This window comes from Coprinopsis cinerea (genome assembly GCF_000182895.1).
Source record: "Coprinopsis cinerea okayama7#130 chromosome 2 map unlocalized cont3.2, whole genome shotgun sequence".
Classification (NCBI taxonomy): Eukaryota; Fungi; Basidiomycota; class Agaricomycetes; order Agaricales; family Psathyrellaceae; genus Coprinopsis; species Coprinopsis cinerea.
In genome coordinates, this window is record NW_003307543.1 from 1,613,806 (window position 1) to 1,634,242 (window position 20,437).

At 51.6% G+C, this 20,437-nt stretch overlaps 9 protein-coding genes across 9 annotated transcripts; 5 read left to right on the forward strand and 4 right to left on the reverse strand.

Annotated features, from left to right (window-relative positions):
* Nucleotides 1–16: 16 nt before the first annotated feature.
* CC1G_04276 (nucleolar complex-associated protein 3) lies at nt 17–2,814 on the forward strand (the record flags this gene model as incomplete). Its single annotated transcript, XM_001833245.2, has 8 exons — nt 17–61; nt 116–339; nt 390–933; nt 992–1,271; nt 1,326–1,456; nt 1,508–1,864; nt 1,926–2,217; nt 2,285–2,814. The coding sequence occupies 8 exons, from the start codon at nt 17–19 to the stop codon at nt 2,812–2,814; spliced, it is 2,403 nt and encodes an 800-aa protein (XP_001833297.2).
* A 121-nt stretch (nt 2,815–2,935) lies between these two features.
* CC1G_04277 (hypothetical protein) lies at nt 2,936–4,727 on the reverse strand. Its single transcript, XM_001833246.2, has 4 exons — nt 4,583–4,727; nt 4,356–4,529; nt 3,514–4,305; nt 2,936–3,457 (listed from the first exon to the last, which is right to left on the reverse strand). The coding sequence occupies exons 1-4, from the start codon at nt 4,701–4,703 to the stop codon at nt 3,213–3,215; spliced, it is 1,332 nt and encodes a 443-aa protein (XP_001833298.1). The 5' UTR covers nt 4,704–4,727; the 3' UTR covers nt 2,936–3,212.
* Nucleotides 4,728–5,201: 474 nt separating this feature from the next.
* Nucleotides 5,202–7,270, forward strand: CC1G_04278 (tumor susceptibility protein 101; the record flags this gene model as incomplete). Its single annotated transcript, XM_001833247.2, has 8 exons — nt 5,202–5,328; nt 5,386–5,624; nt 5,677–5,928; nt 5,991–6,464; nt 6,507–6,742; nt 6,799–6,901; nt 6,970–7,033; nt 7,245–7,270. 8 exons carry the CDS (start codon nt 5,202–5,204, stop codon nt 7,268–7,270), a joined length of 1,521 nt encoding a protein of 506 aa, XP_001833299.2.
* A 76-nt stretch (nt 7,271–7,346) lies between these two features.
* On the reverse strand, nt 7,347–10,099 carry CC1G_04279 (hypothetical protein; the record flags this gene model as incomplete). The annotated part of the gene is made up of 8 exons (XM_001833248.2): nt 7,347–7,705; nt 7,768–7,871; nt 7,926–8,017; nt 8,073–9,338; nt 9,392–9,415; nt 9,473–9,619; nt 9,672–9,758; nt 9,812–10,099. 8 exons carry the CDS (start codon nt 10,097–10,099, stop codon nt 7,347–7,349), a joined length of 2,367 nt encoding a protein of 788 aa, XP_001833300.2.
* Nucleotides 10,100–10,305: 206 nt separating this feature from the next.
* On the reverse strand, nt 10,306–12,070 carry CC1G_04280 (sulfide-quinone oxidoreductase; the record flags this gene model as incomplete). The annotated part of the gene is made up of 9 exons (XM_001833249.1): nt 10,306–10,359; nt 10,413–10,445; nt 10,498–10,519; nt 10,575–10,675; nt 10,726–11,261; nt 11,314–11,672; nt 11,723–11,730; nt 11,784–11,899; nt 11,950–12,070. 9 exons carry the CDS (start codon nt 12,068–12,070, stop codon nt 10,306–10,308), a joined length of 1,350 nt encoding a protein of 449 aa, XP_001833301.1.
* Nucleotides 12,071–12,312: 242 nt separating this feature from the next.
* On the forward strand, nt 12,313–13,357 carry CC1G_04281 (hypothetical protein). Its single transcript, XM_001833250.2, has 3 exons — nt 12,313–12,782; nt 12,835–12,927; nt 12,984–13,357. Exons 1-3 carry the CDS (start codon nt 12,380–12,382, stop codon nt 13,313–13,315), a joined length of 828 nt encoding a protein of 275 aa, XP_001833302.2. The 5' UTR covers nt 12,313–12,379; the 3' UTR covers nt 13,316–13,357.
* A 1,132-nt stretch (nt 13,358–14,489) lies between these two features.
* Nucleotides 14,490–16,037, forward strand: CC1G_04282 (glycoamidase; the record flags this gene model as incomplete). The annotated part of the gene is made up of 3 exons (XM_001833251.2): nt 14,490–14,620; nt 14,672–15,102; nt 15,154–16,037. The coding sequence occupies 3 exons, from the start codon at nt 14,490–14,492 to the stop codon at nt 16,035–16,037; spliced, it is 1,446 nt and encodes a 481-aa protein (XP_001833303.2).
* A 318-nt stretch (nt 16,038–16,355) lies between these two features.
* CC1G_04283 (hypothetical protein) lies at nt 16,356–17,219 on the reverse strand (the record flags this gene model as incomplete). Its single annotated transcript, XM_001833252.2, has 5 exons — nt 16,356–16,691; nt 16,741–16,894; nt 16,946–16,974; nt 17,025–17,124; nt 17,173–17,219. 5 exons carry the CDS (start codon nt 17,217–17,219, stop codon nt 16,356–16,358), a joined length of 666 nt encoding a protein of 221 aa, XP_001833304.2.
* Nucleotides 17,220–17,778: 559 nt separating this feature from the next.
* On the forward strand, nt 17,779–20,437 carry CC1G_04284 (adaptor protein complex AP-1; the record flags this gene model as incomplete). Its single annotated transcript, XM_001833253.2, has 10 exons — nt 17,779–17,829; nt 17,888–17,993; nt 18,049–18,111; nt 18,166–18,245; nt 18,294–18,658; nt 18,709–18,923; nt 18,999–19,194; nt 19,246–19,603; nt 19,656–19,961; nt 20,018–20,437. 10 exons carry the CDS (start codon nt 17,779–17,781, stop codon nt 20,435–20,437), a joined length of 2,160 nt encoding a protein of 719 aa, XP_001833305.2.

Below are 20,437 nucleotides of genomic sequence, written 5' to 3' on the forward strand. Positions count from 1 at the left end.
TCCAATACAACCGAGAATGGCCAATAAAGCGAGCAGAAAACGACCGTCAAATGACGTCGCGGTACGATAATCACAATTTGACAGGCTGAAAACCAAAATCTAAACGGTTTTGCAGGGCCCTTCGAAGAAACGGAAATTCTCCAAGGAAACGTCGAAAGATCGCGTCAAAGGCAAAGCAAAGGCTCCAAAGCAGGAAAGGCTTGCGGACAGAGGGGTTATACCCATTCCGGTCGACGACGAAGAAGATGTTGAACTCTCAGACGAGGACATGGAGATGCTCGACGAGTTTGGTGAATCTCTGGGCTTCTTACAGAAACTTGATAAGAAAGGAATAGCAAGGTGCGGTTCCGCTCTTTGCGCGACGTGACCTAACTTACCCTTTTGTTTAGGAGCAAGAAAGAAACGCAAAGATTGAACGAGTTAACCAAACCTGTTCGACAAGCACCGAAGGTGGACGGTCTCCCCCCAATAGATTCCAACGACGAAGACTCGGATGATTGGAGCTCAGGTGTAGAAATGGATTCGGACCTCGACGACGATGACATCTCTCTATCGGATGACGACGCAGGCGACTTTTCCGATTCAGACCAGGAAATGCCATACGAGCTCAAACCAAGAGTGGTCAAGGTCAAGGATGACCCCAAGGAACGTGAAGTACAGCGGTTGCCCATCAAGCTGCCGGATGGAAAAGTCAAAAGCAGTGGGACTCGGGCGGTTCTTACAGACGGGTCCGAGGATGAAGAGAGCGAAGAGGAATCCGAGATAGAGGGACCTGCTCCCATAAAGATCGAGGACGGCTCGACTGGGGCAAGGTTTGGTAGGCCGGCCGTGGCAGACGTACTGAAAACGTCGTCGAGGAAGCTAAGAGTCCAACTAGCCAAGGAACAGATTGCTGGAATATGCAATGACATCCTCGCTGATCCAGAAAACAGTGTGAGTGTGGACTTCTTAGCTTCGTTTTGAACGCATTCATTCTCATGGAGCCTTTTAGTTGGTCCTTTTGAAACGGCTGCATTCGTTTGCGCTCTCAGAGTTGACAGTTCCTGGCGAAACGAAACCTGTCCCCAACGATGATGTAGTACGGAAGTTGGCCATCCTCTCCCAACTAGCTGTATTCAAGGATATCATTCCTGGGTATCGGATACGTGCATTGACGGACAAGGAGAAGACGGAAAAGGTTAGCCAGATGGTGGCACGTACTCGTGAATGGGAACAGGGCCTAGTGTCCGTATACCAAAACTACCTACGTCTCTTGGACGGCGAAATCAAAGGTTCGTTAATGCCCTTGCATCGTGACTTCCACATAGCTAACATGCTGTCACTAGCTCGCTCACCTCTGGCGGACGCCGCTATCCATTGCATGTGCATCCTGCTAGCGGAGGTCACGCACTTCAACTTTCGCCAAAACCTTATGGCATGTATTGTTGCCAGGTTAAGTAAACGCTCCTGGGACGAGGTATGCTCAGTTTTCAGACTCAAGCTTAACACATGCCGATCCCTTGGTTAGACTTCAGAGCGCTGCTTGAACACGCTCAACAGTGTTTTTCGCGCGGATCAAACTGGAGAGGCGTCCTTGGAAATTGTACGCATTCTGAACCGTATGGTCAAGGAGCGAAGGTTCAAAATCCACCCCAATGTCCTTTCCTGCCTCCTCAATCTTCGCCTACGGACCGAACTAAACGTCCGAGCCTCTCAAACCACCGCCGAGGTGCCCGATTCAAAGGAAAAAAAGAAACGGAAGAAAAAGTCCGACCAGCCACATCTGAGCAAGAAGGCCAAAAAGATGTTAAAGGAGAGGAAGGAGATCGAAAAGGAGATGCGGGAAGCTGAAGCTGAGGTGGACAAGGAGGCTCGGTCAGTTACGGTAAGTATTGTCACTATCGAGAGGAAGAGGCGCAACTGATTCCCCCTATGTCATTGCGTAGCACACGGAAACTCTAAAATTGCTCTTCGTGTTATACTTCCGTATATTGAAGCATCCGACGCCATCTCCCCTTTTGCCAGCAGCGCTGTCCGGCATCGCCAAATTTGCCCATTTGGTCAACATCGATTTTTTCAGAGACCTTATGAAGGTTTTGAAGGAGTTGATGGCCACTGGCACTGCGGAGGACGACACATCGGATGCTGAGCTCGCCGCCGCACCTCTCGGAGACGACAAGAGGACGTGCCACCGCCTGTTATGCATCAGCACGGCGTTCGAATTGCTCTCAGGTCAAGGTCCGTCTAACCTTCTCCAGCCACCCGCACCCACAACAGCGCTAACCTCGTGACACCTTTCCAACAGGTGAAGCGCTGAATATAGATCTGTCTGACTTTATTTCAGAGCTTTACGCTATGTTGCTTCCGCTGAGCTTGCTCCCAAACATCGATGCACCCCATTCCGGCATTTCCGTCCCCAAGATCAGACCGAGCAGTGCGGACCAGCAAGCGCCGTCGATAGCAGATCTCCTTTTCAACACCCTCAATATAGTCTTCTCTCCGCGAAGTCCTGGGTCCAGCGGCTTGGGTAGTCCGCCCTGGCGTGCCGCAGCATTCGCGAAGCGGCTGCTGATTGCTTCACTGCACTGGCCCCCGGCAGTCAGCTTGCGGGCTCTGAGCTTTGTTCGAGCGCTTGTGGCGAGGCACCCCAAGCTGGAGGGGCTACTTTCGACGGAAGACCGAACTCATAACGGCATCTACCGTGCCGACGTCGATGACCCGCAACTCTGCCACGCGCTCGAATCTTCCTTCTACGAGCTTCACTTGCTGCAGAAAGCTCATATCAACCCGCGGGTCGGCGAGGAAGCGAGAAGGATATTGGACTACTCATCGTGATGGAGAGAGGAGGACTGTAGATAGTTGGCGCTAGTCAAATGAAGATGATTTTGTAACGATCGCGAGCTGCGTAAAGTCGTGCCAAATCGATTGTCATGGATCATTGTAATACACATGGGTGGGATGTATGGATGAGAGGGGAATGATACAGTGGTGCTATATGAGTCGAAGATCCCAAGGTTAATAGGCAGCCGTCAACGGTATACAACAAAAGAGGATAAGTAAAGCAGAGTCCTTCAAAGTTAATAATGATAGGAGATCGTCAAATCGTCAACTGGGTATGCGAATCGCGACCAACCGCAAATCGAACACCGAACACATTATGATACAATAGCGAATAAACATATTAAAACTCCAGCCCAAGCAGATAGAAAAATGCCGTGTAAAGCGAACGAAAACTAACGCGGTGGTATTGAGTAAGGATTTGCGACAGGCGAAAGCTGCTGAGACATGCGGCGAGAGGTCGAGGAGGTGTAAAGGGACGTAGATTGGGGGTTGGCAGGCTTCTCCGCCATTCTATAGTGCTGGAAACCGAGAAACTCGGAGCAGGGCATTGGACCGTTTTTGCGATCCAATTCGTAGATCAGGAAGAGAAGGACCTGATCATCGACGGCTAATTCCTGCGTCACAGTGGTTGGCAGGTCTAAATCGGGTCGCGATGAGCATTTGGTGCAAAGCGAGGGAAGGAAAAAAGCGTACTGTGATCAAGCCACCGGCAACGGGTCAAGGACGAATCAGGGAACAGAGCATGTACTGTGCCGTTGGCGTTGATGTGAGACACTTGGAGATTGTCGTGCTCCTCGGATACCAAATTGTTCGCGGCATAGACCTTTGTTGTACACTTGGCAGAGTTGCTCCATACGTTTGCCACACTGACGCTGGCGTTGAATCCGTGGAGAGTTGATGGACTGCGGACGTCGTTCAACAACGGCACCGAAAGCTTAATTCGTAGGGTGAAAGCCTGCCGAGTGGATGGTGCAGTCTGAGCGAGAGCATCGACGTTGACAGAGAATGGTGTCATGCCCTCGGCGCAGAGAAAGAATGTCGTAATCCTGTTCTGCACTATTTGCGAGAATGACGTCGCAGCCGGAGAGGCAGCTGGTGCGGTGTATGGATATCCGGTGAATTGAGGCGGAAGTTGCTTATAGGTAGCGGGGTTGGTGGGAGAATACTCGGTGGGGAGGGCATGAGTGTAGTCGTTGTAAGGGGATGTCGAAGGACTTGAAAGGAAGTAAAGGCCTCCTGGACTACTCTCTTGTTTGATCGCAGCGAGGCCAGAGGGAGAGTCGGAGGGATAGAGGTTGGGGCGCTGCTCAGGTGTCAAAGGAAAGTCTGAATGCGAGTCGGGAGGCGAAAAGTCCGGGGATGCCGAGTGGGAGGAAGATTCTTCCCAGTCGAGGGAGACGAGATGGTTAGAGTCTGCCTCCTCTTTGATGGGTATATGGGTCACTGGATCGACTATCTCGTCGCCTCCAGCGACTAGGTGGAACTCTGGAGAAACCTTAGTTGGATCGGATTGCACAGCAGGTTGGGGGGCTTACCTGGCTGACCCTTCCACATATTCCGCAGGACCTGTATATGGCTCGCAACCTGCTTTTTGGTGCGCTGAATGCCATGGCGCTGCAGGTAGTCGACGAGAAACTGGTTTCTCCATCGACTTCTACCCCTGGACTGAGAGTAAGTTGCATAGGGCGACTGCCAGTACTCTTTGAGACCTGTAATATTGGAAGTCGGTGAATGAAAAATAAGCTGTCTAGGCTGTGCTCACCTTGGACAAAGGTCTTCTCGATGCTCTCTGGCCATACCTCGACGCCGCTGCCGTCCTTGAGGAGCTTTCTGTGTTTGCGTTGAGGGGTGAGGGTGTCTGTCGGTGTATCGTGTTTCTTCATGGGAGAGGCAGTAGTGGACCAAAGCGCGTCAAGGGCGAAAGAGGACAATGAAGGACGAGGTAATATATAGAGATCACATGTGCTTCCCGATTTGGAATCTCGATTCTCGGATCTTGGTAAAACAGTAAACTGACTCAAATCATCCAAACCAGTTCTCGACCAGAGATCTATTCCCGATCTCCAGGTTTTTGGGCCTAGAAAGTGCCCAAAGGTCCCCGTCCACAGTAGAGTCCAGAAATTGGAGAGATGCCCCGGACTGAAAGTGAGTAAAACCCAGGCCCTCGGATGGCCGGTCCTTGCCTGGTACTTTGGGTGAAGAATTTGAGACTGGGGGAGACTTTTTGGATGGAGATTCCTTTGATGTTTCTTCTTTCGGGAGGGCAACGGCATCGTCCGACAGGTGTTCCCCAGCAAGACCGAGCCCGCCGGAGTGCGTCGGCAATTGCCTCCGGCGAGTTAGTGAGGGAGCGAGTTTGGATGGTTGTTGCGGTTTATACAATGGAGCTGACTCGCGCATGGCTGCTCCAGAACGTGCAGCCATATGCCAGCAAGGAACGGGTGTATGCAGATGTCGACGCTGTGCTCCTGAGATACCCGACTTTGAGGCCTAAATCCGATGTATACAGTGCGCCCTTTTGGTGTCTGATCAGGCCGTATTGTTAATCCTTAATCGTTTCGCCAGCCTTCGACGACGGTCGCAGCCAGTTGCTGCTCTGTGTCCATGGCCTCCTGCCGATCACTTATCGCCACGCGTCCTACAACATTCCCCTCAATGTCTGGCTAACAAGGGACTATCCCCGTCACCCTCCCTTGGTCTATGTAGTTCCCACCGCCGACATGCTCGTCAGGCCTTCCAAGGCTCTCGAGGTCAGTGGCCGTTGCAACCACGAATATCTGCAGCACTGGCAGCGCAAGGACGAGGTGTGTCCACAGCAGTTTTATCTACTGTTCCTTATTAACTCGATCGACACAGGGTTGTAGTCTACTTGGGTTGTTACAAGATCTACAAGACAACTTCTCGCGTGAGCCTCCGGTCTATGCGAAACCCAGACAACAGGCGCCAGCTGTGAACGTGCAGGCAGCGAGTCAGTCAGGTGGACCTCCGCCAGTTCCTGCGCGTCCGCCTCTCCCACAAGGGTCATATCAGTCAGCCCCATTATCTCCTCCAAGGCCGCCTCCTCCACCTATCCACCAGCACGCGGACCCTTCCCAGATCCGTCGATTCGTGAGTAGCCCAAGTCTCTTCCTTGTCTCCCACTTTTTTTTTCTCTCTAATGCCTCCTTTAGTCACCCCACGGAGCCTTCACTCCTCCTCCCGCCCCACCACCACCACCGCCGCCACCACCACCACCACCCTTACCGCCTCAATTATCCGACACCGTCCGTCCTCCTTTTGCTGAAACAAATCCCATCGGTCGTTCAGGATCGGCTTCAGCAGACGGCAATAACAATTCATACCCTCTCTATCGTCCTCCCATTGCAAATATCCGCCAGCCTGATCTGCAAGGACATAGCGTTTCACCGACAACCAATCATACGGCACAGCCCGTTTTAGCACCGCCACCCGTGCCCCCTGCGCCCCTTATCGCCAATGCAGTGCAACAACTCGCTCAGCCAATCCGGTCCACTCCCATCCCGGACCTCCTCGATGACGACACGGAATCAACACCTTCCACAGAGTGGATCCAGGCTCCCTTATCATCGGCCAACCAGCCACCTCCCCGACCTCCAAATCCCGAGCTCCTCGAACTTCACCGTCAGGTACATCACAAACTGACGTCAGAGCTAAACTCACTGTCCCAGGCACTCGCACTTGACGCCGAGAGACTACGAGCTCATCAGAATGACCTGTTGGCGGGTGAGCCGGCCATTCGCGACGAAATGGCTCGTCTGGAAGCCGTCCGCGACGTATGTCGTGGGGTCGCTGAGAGAACAAGGCAGGCCGTGCAGAGCACAGAGTCCAATATTACCGAGTTGCGACGGAAAGGTGATCCGGAAGTCGATGAACTTGTATGTGCAACTTCTATCGTCCATAACCAGTACGTCACACCATCGTACCACTTTCTTTTTGACGCTTGACATAACGCCATCTTAGGCTCATCAACCTAGTCGCTGAAGACAATGCCATTGAAGATACCATATATCACCTACATCGGGCACTCAATTGCGGCAGGATTGACCTCGAACGGTTCCTCCGTGTGCGTTCATCCTTTCTAGCATCCATGGTGGCACCCGTTAACCTATTCCCTTTATCTTCGGATCCTAGTCCACTAGGGTTCTTGCGGAGGAACAATTCACAAAGCGGGCGCTGATTAACAAGATCTTGGGCGGTATGTCATCCTTATCTCCCAACCTTGGGTCAGGATGGACATAACATCGGGCTTTAAACTCCACCCACTCCCCCAAGTACCGGCTTCCCATGTGTATTGTCCCCCAAATGGTGCTCACCGTAGACCTTTACGTTGTACTTGCAACGGGCGTTCACTCAACGTTCGCGTGGGCTTTGGGCTCCGGCCTCTCAACAATCAGCTGTTTATACAGTTGATGGTCCCAAACGAATTGATTGAGTTTATCCGCTTCTTCAGGAGGGTATGTAGCAGTACAGGACAGACCTCCGATAAATACGAAAAGATACCACTTATACTATGCCAATCCACGACCGGTATTTCCCACCCACCTCCACACCCTCAATTCATCGCCACCCTCGATTTCCTCGAGGTTAGCACGGACATTCGCATTTCCTTCTACGATGTGCTCCACCTTGTCCCATAACCTTCGTCGGGTAGGAATCGAGTGTTCATTCTGAAGAATGACATCCCTCAATTGAATCGAGGACAAATACGGATGAGGGGTGCTGACGGGGTCCGTATGGTGGGCCAATTCCTGGTTCCTCAACGTGTCCAACGCGATTTGGACAAGCTCAGAGACACGTCGGGCTTCCGATTTCTTCTTGAGCACCCTCAAACGAGCGAAGAGTGTCGCAAGAATGGCGACCACAACCCCTGCATACGGTAATCAGAAACGGTTGTCTATAATGAGATGTGGGTTTCCATTATCGGCTCACCTAATGCGGTTTGTCTCCAGGCAGCCCACAACTCTCTTGACTTGACGGTAATCATACACCCCCATGTCAAGTCTGCATCCTTACTTGCGAGATAGCTGTTACCCCTGTGGTGTTTTCAAGATCAGCCGTGTGTCGTCCTCGAATGCAAGCACACATACTCCTTATCCGAAGAACGAAGGACTCGACCCCATGCAACGAGCTCTTCAACAGCTTTGTCGAAGGTTTCATTGAATGCCGACTTCAAACTAGGCTAAGGGCCGCCGTGAGCAATTCGTATTAGTGATGGAGAAAAAATTGTGGCTTACTGAAGTTTTACCCTTCACGATTTCCCGAAGCGTTTCAAGTTCGACTCCCCATTTACGAGCCTCTCCCCCATCTTCCTCGGAATATACTTTTTTCAGTTCCTTTCCACCCACGCACAGACGGCTGCCGCGTTCTTGGGAGAGCATGGATTTCATGGCTTTACCCAAGGCACTGATTTTGAGTTGCAATTTCGGGTCCGGAACACATCGAGGAGGCAGTGCAATGGGGCCTAACCCAGGAAGCCCGTTAAGTCCAGTAGACAACAACGACCATATGATTTCTGATGGTGTGGATGACGATGATATTGACAAGTTGAACGAATGAGGCGGGTCGGGGAGGAAGCCAAGCAGTAGAGGAGGCTTCAAGAGGTAGCCATTGTCACACTGGACGGAAAACTGCGAACATGTCGCCTGTCTGGGACATGGCGTGCAAGCATCGGGATGGGGGCGGGGCACCAGTGGTGGCAATGGACAGGCAATAGCGGTTTCGTTGAGATCGGAGTCGCGGAGAGAGGGAAGATACAGTTCCGTCCGGTTCTCTTTGTTACAGGCCTCTACGGCATCTCTGTACGATCGGGCAGCTTCTAGCGCGTCGTTGGTTTTACTGTCAGTGTCGCAGAAACCGATGGCCGCCGATTCCATTTTGTAATCCCACATGGCTATAGCAGCGAGAATGACGGACAACAGGATTGCCAAACGAATGGACAAGCGAGAGAAGGTTAACCTCGCAGCTCCAGGCGCCAATTCTGCGCTCTCGGATGTAACCAACTGCTTCTCCTCCGACTCTCCAAGTTCTCTTTCGCCTTCAACTTCATCTCGTTCATCGTCAGGGTGCTGCAGCTCTGGCTCTTGGTCATCTTCCTCCTTCTTGACGGGAACAATGATGTCCTCGTATACTTCCTGCTGGAGATGGCCTTCCCCCGCATGATACTCGTCACGATCCTCTTCTTCTTTGGATGGTTCCCGAGGTACGAACTGGAAGGGAGACACTGGAGCTGGGATAGACTTTGGCTTTTGAACTGGACTGGGAAACACGAGCGGGGGAGGTGGTCTGTCGAATCTTGGGTTGAACGACGATTCAGGAGGAGAAAATGGTGAGCTTCTCGTTGGCGATGAGTCGGGAGGCGCAGACATAGACTTTCGTGACCTCCGGACTGTGCCACTTTTCCTTGGAACTCGTGTTCGTGCGGGCGAGGGTCGCGCTGGAGACGAAGACTCTGCCCCAGACTGAAAGATATTGTTGTCCTCCCATCCGCTATCTTCGCCGAACTAAAAGCTAAGATTCAGTCTTCGACACACGGTTACTGATGCCACTGCGCTACCTTTTCAGATATTCGGCGAGATGTCTACGATTCAAGACCTTAATTGATACGAACAATGACGATGTCCAGACGGGCACGTACCGATTTCTTACTTCGAACAATTTTCTTGGGAGGCTGGACTTCCTCTTCTTCCGGTTCGCTCTCTTCTATAAGTGGAGGCTGAACTGTAGATCTGCGACGTGAGGAACCGCCCAAAGTGGGTTGTGCTGAAGATCGCCTTCGTTTGGGCTATGGACAGGGTTCAAGTCCTCTGTTCGAAGCAAGGGGAGTGGTCACTCACAGGTTCGGGTGGCGGGACGTCTTCCTCGTCGTCTTCGACCTCGACAGGTGCTTGCGACAGCCGCCTAGAGGAGCGGCGGGGTGCGGTCTACGCGGTCCAAGTTACTAATGTCCTCATTGCTGACGCTCTTGGACCGTTACCTTCCTCACGGCAGCCAGCGGGCGACCTGTGACTCCGTCCATGATTCCATCGTCACTGGGAGCACTGTTGTTCCTTTTCATGCGTTCTTTCTTGAATTTGGCTGCTCGCGTTTTGACTTCATCGTTGAAGACCTTAACAAGCTTGGCCTTGGAGTACGGAGTTGGATATTGGATGTTGTGATAGCCCAGGACACCGAGGAGCTGGGATATTGTGAGAGATGCAGGGTTGAAATCTGGTTCCAGATATTCTCCCAGAGATATCACTTGCGTCGCTGTGAGGCGCGACATTGGCGATAACGGCGAAGTCGGGGGGGAGCAGCGGACTGAGTGGATGGGTTTCAACTTTGCAGCCACGCGAGGGGCTCAGTTTCAACGAACCTGACCTAGATTACGTCATACACACGTGGTCGTATTATGCTTTAGGATTGAACCACGTCCTCAAGAATTCTGAACTAACGACTACACCGTACAGGCCAATCATATTAAAGAATAGCTTAGTTATAGGTGGGTCGGATGGTTCCCTTGTTTCCGAACCATTTGCCTTGAACCTGAATGATGGTTAGAGCGTCGACACCCTGAACGAACGCAAGCGACAACGAACCATATAGTTCCAGTAGGCAGCGGGGAAGACGTCCTATAACAGAGAAGGTCAATAAACACGCCAATATTGTATTGTACGCCATTACCTTCTTGAGGTGGTAGAAAACCCTGATGTAAAAGAGGCATTAAGCAGGGACTCCGGTTTTATATACGCCAACCGTACCTTCGACTCTTGGATTGATCGACAAGGGCACCAAAAGTTTCTTTGGGTTCGAGGCCATACTTGAATTCTGCCAACATGAGCTCCCCATAGGCGGTCAAAAGCTTATGAACCGGTCAGCAGAATATTCCATTCGCGAAGATATTGCACGCACAGGGCAGCTGGTGTAGCCGTCATATCGAGCAGAGTCGGAAACCTTGCCAGAGTTGATGAAAGAGAAGAGATTCTCAACCATCACAGGTGCCTGCGCCGTAATGGCAGCGGCGGTCTTCGAGGTTGGAAGCGACGAGGCATCGCCAATGGCGAAGATATTTTGGTAGTCGGGGTTGGTGTGCTGGAGGGTGTTTTGGTTCACCGAGACCCAGCCAGCTTGGTCGGCGATAGGGGAGTCCTTGATGAACTTCAGAGGACCCATGGGAGGAGTGACATGCAGAGTGGTGTAATCGACATCGACAGTAGAACCGTCTGGCTTCTTGAAGGTCGCCTTGTGGTTGGAAGAGTCAACAGAGACCAGGTTATGCTCGAAGAAGCCTTCAATGCCTCGCTCAATTCTGAGTTTGTTGAGCGCGTCGGAGTATTTCTTGACAGAGAACATTGACGGCATTCCGGTATAGAACTGAACGTCGATATTATCGCCCCGACCCGTCCGACGGAATCTGTCCCAGGCCATCCACATAATCTTTTGAGGGGCTACGCTGTTTTCAGCCTTGTATAGGTGTGTTCACCGAAAAATCCCTCGTACCTCCAGCGCATTTAATCACTCCAGCGGGCTGTGTAAAAACAGCCTTGCCAGACCTCAAGCCCTCGATGTCATCCCAGACCTTGTCACAAGTAGCATAGGAGTAGATTGATGAAACACCAGAGGTGGGGTCGGCGAGAGCAGAGGGCAGCCCCTTGATTCCCTCCCAGTTGATACCCAAACCAGCAGCCACTACCAGATAGTCGTATTTGACCTCCCTACCAGCGGTGGTTGTGACTGAGGATGTATTGGGAGAGAAGGTGGAGACATTCTCTGGAATGAGAGTGATGTGGGGAGGGATGAGAGAATCAAGAGGGCGCCGGAAATCAGTCTTGGGCTTGAGGCCAGCTCCTACAAGAGTCCTAGAAAAGGATATGACTGAGGGTTCAAGTCTCGGAGGGATGTGGATTACCATCCAGGCTAGAAGAAAGTGTTAGCGGTGGTTGTTTTCAAAGGGGAGGTGGTATACGAACCTGATAATAGTGGGCCTCGGCTGCATCCAAGATAACAATATCATCCTTGTTCAGCGACCTGCCTGCACTTTTGAATCTGTGCCAGATTTGATTGGCCACAGAGAGTCCCGCGCTTCCTACACTCCCTTTTAATCAACTGTTCATGCGATGGGCTACTCTGGCTCACCAGCGCCGACAACCACAATCTTGTGATGGTCCTTAGCTTCGGTGCTCGCACATCGAACACGAGTCGCAGCCAGGCGACGCGAGGCACTGGCCTTGAGGACAGATCTGGAGGCAGACAGCATTGTCGTGGAAAGGAACAAAGTAGTTTGCCTGGAAAATTGCGAATACAGCCAATTTATACAGCGTCGGATGTCTCGTGCGATCTGGAAGTCGACATAGGCACGAATATGTGGCGGCAGAGTGGTCGGGACTCGGTGCGAGTCGGGGTTAAAAGCGTGACCACCGAAATCTTGGTAATGCGACAATTGGCCTATCAGAGATTCAGAACCAGTTGCTTGTCCTTGGTAGTGATGCTGTGAATCTGGAGACAAATACTTCCTTCTCAATGCTTTATCTGCTCGACCGTCACTGGCTGACGTCTCTGTTCTGCTATGCAATCTCCCCCGGCATCCAATACCTCTAGGCGCGTCCCAGTTGGCCTTCCCCGAAATCCTCGCGAAGGCCGCCTGTTGAAACAGTCGAGTCAACCGGCTTTGACTCGACAGACCACCCAGGCTGAGGGCAGCGTCTGGGATGACCCGGCGGGTCCAGAACAGAGGAGATTTGCTGCTAGATCTCCCCCTCCTTCACTCCCCCGACACGTTACTCAGGAAGTAGCACGGGTTGGGGTCTCTTCCAGTCCACGGCCTCATCAACGATGGCAGTCTGTTACGTCTGCCTCATCCTCGTCCTCTTCGGTCACTTCGTCCCAGGTTATTTCGGAGAAGGCGCATACTCGAGCAGTGAGTCAAGACAGGACTGGTAGCGCAATGCCCGCGGAACAAGGCCAGCCAGGTAAGGTTACTCGATTCCTCGACCTCCGCAGCTTTGCTTAACAAAGTTGTAGCATTGTGGAGGACAGTTGCCAGCCTAGCGAACAATCTGACAATCAATGTCGGGATAGCATGGTCGAGTACTGTTACAACGAATGAGGGCGAAGGTGTGTGGATCTGGAGTCGCCCATGATGGTGTCTTGCCACTCACACCATCGATTAGATACGCCATTGGGTGCTGAAAGCCGGCTCACGCGGGCCATGAAAGCATACCATCTTTCTAAAGCACAGGACCTCTCAGACCTGCCCGAATGGTTGTTCACGGAGAAAGAGCGACGTTCTCGCCCAGTCGTTGTCCAGGGTAACCAATCATATCGCAACGACCTCGATGAACGCCCAGCTAGCCAACCACCGCGTCCGGATCGCATTCCTACTTCTTCCAACGACAGTCGAAGTAGGGGTGTCGAACCTGCCTCGAGACCTGCTCGAGGTACTGCTGCTACCGACCGTCTCAAGGCACTCCGAGCGAGGGAGCGGCAGTTGAAGGCAATCTGAAGGATTTTCCTCGTAATTGGATGCAGTATTTGCTCCGGTTCGACGAAAGTAACGCAGTAGCGATGCTACGGACTTTGTACATCATTGAAGTTGATTCATCTGGCTGGTGTAGGATGGATTCTGATGTTGATTACAATATGTAGTTACTCCCTAATGATCATCTATTCAGACATAGCCATTATTGACGAGTGCAAGGTCATAGGGGCAACAGGCAAGGTACCAACTCCGATTCCTGAATATCATTGGGTAGGCATAGGTTTAATCAACCGATGTGACGACGATGAGGAAAAGTAAAGGATTTCCCTTTGGGTGCCAGTTGCCATTGCACTTCACTACTTCCGTAAGTACTGCTACACCTTGTTACACCCACTGGCGAAGCTCGTATTCTAAGGTAGCGCCCAAAGGCGGTAAAGCTTGGCGAGAATTTTGGAGAAGCGATATCATATCGCGTAGTTACATCGGATGCCATCAGTTTGATGGGCCAATCAAGAGGTGCTGTGGGCTTCCATCCGAGGCAAGTGATCCCTCGTCCTCTCCTCCGAGTACCCCGCCGTCGTGAAGGGCATAGCGAGATACAGCCCGATCTATATTGCTGTAAGGCATTCTCAATGTCCAAAGTGCGTTTGTCGAATGTTTGCCAGGCTTTTGCAAGAGGCTTGCGAAGGAAAACGAGAGAAAAACGAGAGAACGGAGCCAATAGGAGAGCGTTAGTCGAGCTCCCACCAACCAGAGGAACGGGTCGAAGATGGGGTGACTGTCACATCTCCAATGATACTGTTACCATGTGTTACCATGGTGGCATCAGATTCTGAATCTGCTAAAAGGTCGAGGAACTTGGGTCACACCCTCTTCATCCCTTCCCCTCGGCTTCGTTTTCTATCTTCCCTCTTTTCGTTCTTTTCTGCCTCTTTTTTTGTCGAGTTGACTCGACCTGGTGGTCTTTCTTTTCGTTCACAGGTGAGCATGAATGTCAGCTAGCCCTCTATCCAATGCGCTGATATTTTTCTAGTAGAATAACCGCTCTTTGAGAGAGATCCAAACGTAGTCCTCCAGGGAGGTTCTTTCTACACGCCAACTTTTTTATTCGTTCAACACTTCGACTTTTCGAAACCACAATCTTTTAACCCTTCGTTCTTCGTTCAAAATGGTTCAAATCTCGTCTTTCATTGGTGCTATGGCCCTTCTCTCTTCTTTCGCAGCTGGTCTCCCACGACCTCTGCCCCAGGACGACAGTGCTATTGGCATTGAAGTCGCCGTCTCTGCTCCCGATGGTATCCCCATTACGAATACCATCGAACTTGCATCGTGAGTTACCTTCTCAAAACCCGCTATCACCATATTAATCAGGTAATCCAGTCAAAGAGCCCGCGAGGCCGCGCAGACTGCTGCAGCCCCTGCTGTGACGCCTATGTACGGTGCCGCCAGCTATGGCGCTGAGCATCAGCAACCCAAGCATGAAGCTCCTGTTCCTCAGGTCGAGCAGCCCAAACACGAGCCTCCCAAGCACGAGGTCCCTGCTCACGTCACTACGCCAGTCCATGTCCCAGCCCACACTCCTGTTGAGCAACCTGCTCATACCCCCGTTCACACTCCCGTGGAGCAACCCGCCCATACCCCCGTTCACACTCCCGTGGAGCAACCCGCCCATACCCCCGTACACACCCCCGTCGAGCAACCCGCTCACACCCCCGTGCATACCCCTGCCCACGAGCCCGCTCACCCCATTCCCACTCATGGATCCGGCAGCGCTCCCTGGAGTAACCAGGATTACAACGACTGTGTTTCGAGTAAGTCATGGTACCTGATCGATCATGTTCAATTTCTTACTCTATTTCCAGAGTGCATTGCTACCTACGGCCAGGCTCCTGGACAGTACAAGCCCACCGTCACTGAGCAGCAACATGAAGCCACAGGCACTGGTGCCACCCACACTGTCATCGTCGCTCCCACTCAGGGTGTCCTGCGATACATTCCCTTCGCAGTCAACGCCTCTGTCGGCGACACCATCAAGTTCATGTGGGGTGCTGACAACCACACCGTGACCAAGTCCACTTCCCTCTTGCCCTGCAACCGAACCGGCGAGGCTGCTTCTTTCAGCTCTGGCATCCAGAACAATGGCTTCGTCTTCACTCAAGTTGTCAACGACACCAAGCCCACTTACTTCTTCTGCAATGCCCCCACTCACTGCCAAAAGGGAATGTTCGGTATCATTAACCCTGCTACCCAGTTCGCCTCTCCCTCTTCAGTCGGGCTTCAGATGTCCAAGCTTGCTGCGAAGAGCGCCAACGTTGCTGGATACAGTGATATCACCAGGCAGGCTACCAAGGACAGCGACGCTATCAGCCGCTGGGGTAGCAACATCGACATGGCTGAGATCCCCGACTGGGCACATGAATTTGTTGCTGAGAACGTTCTCTACACTCGCAACTTCTTGGCCGCCAACCCCGAGGTCATGAAGGAAGATGGAAGCATTGACTTGAGCACCGCCTCTACCGTTCCTCTCGCCATTCCTCAGGACGTTGCTGCTGCCTTGAACAACGCCGGTTCTTCCGAACCTGCCAGCTCAGACGCGCCCGCTGAGGCTTCTACTCCTGCCGCCACCTCCGATGCTCCCGAGGTTACTGGCAACGCCGAGAACCTCAACTCTGGTAGCTCCAGCACCCTTGCTTCCCCCAAGGTGTTGCTCGCTGTCGTTGCTGTCGTCGCCACTTTGTTGATGTAATTTCGATCTCTTTATTAATGGGACATTGCTACGGACAATTCTTTCGACTGTTCTAATGCCATTTGGTTTGCATTCACTTTTGTCTTAGAGAGATGCATTTTTCACGCCATATACCATTCTTCGCTTTCTTCGGACATTCACCACAGCGATGCTAGATTTAACCACCCTTTTCTACCTAGTTGTAGTTGACATCGTTCTGTATGTCGATACCGCTCACTTTTCGAAAATAAAGCCAGGGATCACTTTGCGGACTCTTCATAAGCAAGCAGCATAAGATGAGGATGTAGCAACACAAATACAGTGGCGCCCATCGCCTGGTCAAAACCCGAAGATATCGTCAATTTCGTCACGCTTCGATTTCTTTTTGGGTTTGGTTCTGCCAGGTTTGGCGACGTCCGTCTTGGATGACCTCGTGGGCTTTGGGCCTTGGAGACCTGGTACTGCCTCCCTGTTTGGGGGTTGTTCTGACGCCTCAGGCAGAGGAAGGGCCACCGTGACGACAGGATGCATCACTGGTGCCCCGGGTTGAGATGATACGTCAGAACCCTCTGAGCCCTTCGATGGATCATGTTCCTCCTGAATGTCTACCATGGTGACCATTGCGTTAACCTTCTCCTCAGGTATCACCAACGACGATGGCAGCACTTTCGTCACCTGGGGTACATCAGAAAACGAATCGAAGGACTGCTAAACTGGCACTGACAAAGATTGCGATCCGGAGTCGGTTTGTGTGAAGCAGGAGGTCGTCTGTAATGTTGACTAATTCTTGAGCTAGACAGCAGAATCGTGACGTTATCGCGGTAAGGGTCAAGATGAGTTGCAGGAAAGCACCACTCTGCATCGAGAGTGAGAAATGTCTGGTACATGTTCAGTTTCGTGTGTAACTCGGTTTTAATGAAGACACTCACTGGTAAGCATCGGTGCCACGAGATGAAAGCTTCAAGGAAGTCATGAGTATTCGTCATGGTAGGGAGGGGGGAGATAAACCTTGAGGAATAATCGCTTCAATATGTTCAGGCTGTCCAGAACACGCTGGAACGATGCTTCGTCTGGGTAATGGTTCCATGATCCTTTGAACAGAGGTGGGCTGGAAAGGATCAGAGATGAGAGCTACTATGAAAAATTGAATACATACTCTGTCTCTGAAGTACCACCGAAGAAAGACTGGCATAGAGTAGTCATTGTGAACAGGGGATCAAGCTCAGCAATTCGGGTTGAAAACCTCCGTAGCTCAGACAATCTTCTCCAGAATAGCGCTGACCGGTGTTGATTTTTGCCTTTGTAGTAAAGCCTCTCAAGAACCTGGCCCTCGTTCTTCAGAGAAAGAATGGATGATTGTGAGCGACGGTATAGTGGTTTCAGTGCCTTCAGATACGCGTCCACCTCGCTATGCAAGGACGCGTCTAATGATGCTCTCTCGTTCCTCGACAGGTGAGTAAGGCAGTTCCTTGACCTCTTGCTCATGAATTTATCTGCGACAGAAAACATTCATATTAGGCTCTCAATCAGGAATATGTGATACTCAATACGTACTGGGCCAAGCCAATTGGGTCAGCTGCTATGTTGTGGTTCGAGGCCAAAATGCGCGCCATCAAAGTCTCCCCAAACGACTAACTCGTTCCCGATGCCAAGCCAAACAGCGCTCTCGTTACACCCTCATATGCCAGCGACGGTTAAACCTGCCTGGTATCTTCAACCTCGTATCTCAGCATTGGCAACGATATAGATCTCGAGAGTCGGCATGGCACAAGCTGGACAAGATGCCAAGTTCTTCCAGAGGGGAAAGATCGAGGTCAGACGCTGAAGGACTATGAAACGACCGACACCCGCTCACGGATGTGGTATTATAGGAGTTCAGAGCCGATCTTCATGCCGCCGATGCAAAGGACAAGAAGTTTGTCAAGAGAAAGACAGTCTTGAAGAAGATTGTCGCCAATATCACGATGGGGAACGACAGTTCGTAGTGCTATCCGACAATGAAACCGTGCAGCGACACTCACCATCCCACCAGTGTCGCCATTGTTTCCCGACGTAATACATTGCCTTGGAACACCTTTGCTTGAGATTAAGAAGAGTACGTCCTCTCAACGCGTCGTTGTATGACAATAACAAATTCACATACTCATAGTGGTGTATCTGTTCCTTGTCAGCTATGGAAGGTCGTCCAAACCGGAGCAGATCAACATGGTCATCCCATTCTTCCTGCAGGTATGACTGCCTGCCTTGAATTAACTTCGCGTACTAAAGGCTTCACAGGACGTTACAGACCGAAACCCTCTCATCCGCGCACTCGCAATTCGTACGATGTCATATATTCCAATCCCCGTCGTAACAGACGCCCTTACGGAGAATCTACGACACTGTCTGAGGGACAGGGATCCCTACGTGCGCAAGACAGCGGCAATCTGTGTGGCTAAACTATATGCTGCAGATCCCAGAAGAGCAGAGAAGGGAGGGTTCGTTGAAATGCTACGGGATCTCATGCTTGACAGCAATGCGACTGTGGTTGCGAATGCTGTCGCTGCATTGACGGAGATTGGGGACAGGCCGGACGGCGTTATCTTCAGACTCAATCTCACGACGGTCAACAAGCTACTGGCAGCCCTCGAGGAGAGTTCAGAGTCAGTCTATTTGCTTCCGCTCGTCTCGCCCTACCTGACTTTCACGTTAGATGGGGGCAGATCTACATCCTCGACTCGTTGCTGCGGTTCGTGCCCGAGAAGCATTCGGACGCTGAAATCATGGCGGAACGAATCATTGTGCATTTGCAACACGCCAACTCTGCAGTCGTTCTCACTACAATCAAGATTCTTCTTTACCTCATGAATTATATGGAGAATAGGCAACAAATCGACTATTGTTGCAAGAAGATGGGTCCACCATTAGGTATGAGATTTTTCTACTGACAGGTATATTGGTTGTTGACTCGCGGACGTCGAATAGTTGCACTCCTTTCATCAGGTCCCGAGGTGCAATATGTAGCGCTTCGCAACATCTTGCTTATCATCCAACGACGCCCTGCCGTTCTCAAGAATGATGTCAAGGTATTCTTCTGCAAGTACAATGATCCCATTTATGTGAAATTGGCCAAACTGGAGATCATGTACCGTCTGGCGAGAGCAGAAAATTACGCAGAGGTCTTGACGGAACTTTACGAGTGAGTCCCATTTCCATGCTGGCAAGCCCAAACTCAAATGCAGTTCCCCAGATACGCTTCAGAAGTTGACCTCGACTTCGTTCGGAAAGCAGTTCGTTCGATAGGTCGACTTGCAATCAAAGTCGAACCAGCTGCAGATAGTTGCATTGACACTCTCCTTAAGCTGATTGAAACAGGTGTTTCTTATGTCGTTCAGGAGGCCATCATCGTCGCCAAGGACATCTTCAGGAGGTACCCAGGGAAATACGAAGGCATCATCCCTAAACTCTGCGAGCATCTGGATACTCTCGATGAGCCGGAGTCGAAGGCGTCAATAGTCTGGATCATAGGGCAATTTGCCAATAAGATCGACAACGCTGATGAGTTGTTGGAGGTGCTCATAGACTCTTTCCTTGACGAAAGCGTAGAGGTTGATATCTTCCCTTGCCCTCTCATTTCCCCTGATTTGACGATACCCCTAGGTACAACTAGCGCTTCTGACGGCGGCAGTCAAGCTCTTTATCTACAAGTCCAAATCCGAAACGGCAAAGAATTTGGTTCACAAGCTGCTGAAGTGGGCCACGGAAGAAGTGGACAACCCGGATTTAAGGGATCGAGGATTTATGTACTGGCGCATGCTGGCTATCAATCCGGCACTGGCTGGAGAGATCGTTCTGGCGCCCAAGCCACCTATCACAACAGACTCTGATAGGATGGACCGAGGCGCCCTCGATCAACTTCTCCTACACACAGGGACACTTGGATCGATTTACCATAAGAATCCAGAAGTGAGAACTTGTTGCATCGATGACCCCCTCGGTTTGCTGACACCGCTTCCTCCTAGACCTTCATTCGCAACGCAGCACCACGGGCATTAACTGATACACCCGCTTTGAATGCGCACTCGAGGGCCGTTCTTATCCATCTACCTCGAATGCAGCTCCCGCCTGGCCCAATCAACGTGCCAACAGGGCCCACTGAATCGCATCGTGCCCCTCCACCAACGTCTGGCTCAGGACCATTACCTCTCATACCGGATGGGGAGGAGCCTGCATCGCCAGCACCGCCTCCGCTTCCAGCCAGAAAACCGACACAGACCAGTGATGCAGATCAAGAGGATTCGGACGACGAACACAAGGCGGCTCCTGCTAAAAGAACTGATGACCCATACTCAAACCTTGACAGTGCATTCGGAAACTACCTGGTGGACCAACCCCAACCGATGGACCACAGAGGAAAGCATGATGATGACCTCTTATTTTAG

Coding starts and splice junctions, on each gene's coding strand:
- CC1G_04281 (XM_001833250.2), top strand. CDS start 12,380: ATGCAATCTCCCCCGGCATCCAATACCTCTAGGCGCGTCCCAGTTGGC. Junction 12,783..12,834: donor CGCGGAACAAGGCCAGCCAG/GTAAGGTTACTC, acceptor ACAAAGTTGTAG/CATTGTGGAGGACAGTTGCC. Junction 12,928..12,983: donor TACAACGAATGAGGGCGAAG/GTGTGTGGATCT, acceptor ACCATCGATTAG/ATACGCCATTGGGTGCTGAA.
- CC1G_04277 (XM_001833246.2), bottom strand. CDS start 4,703: ATGAAGAAACACGATACACCGACAGACACCCTCACCCCTCAACGCAAA. Junction 4,530..4,582: donor CGAGAAGACCTTTGTCCAAG/GTGAGCACAGCC, acceptor CCAATATTACAG/GTCTCAAAGAGTACTGGCAG. Junction 4,306..4,355: donor TATGTGGAAGGGTCAGCCAG/GTAAGCCCCCCA, acceptor AGGTTTCTCCAG/AGTTCCACCTAGTCGCTGGA.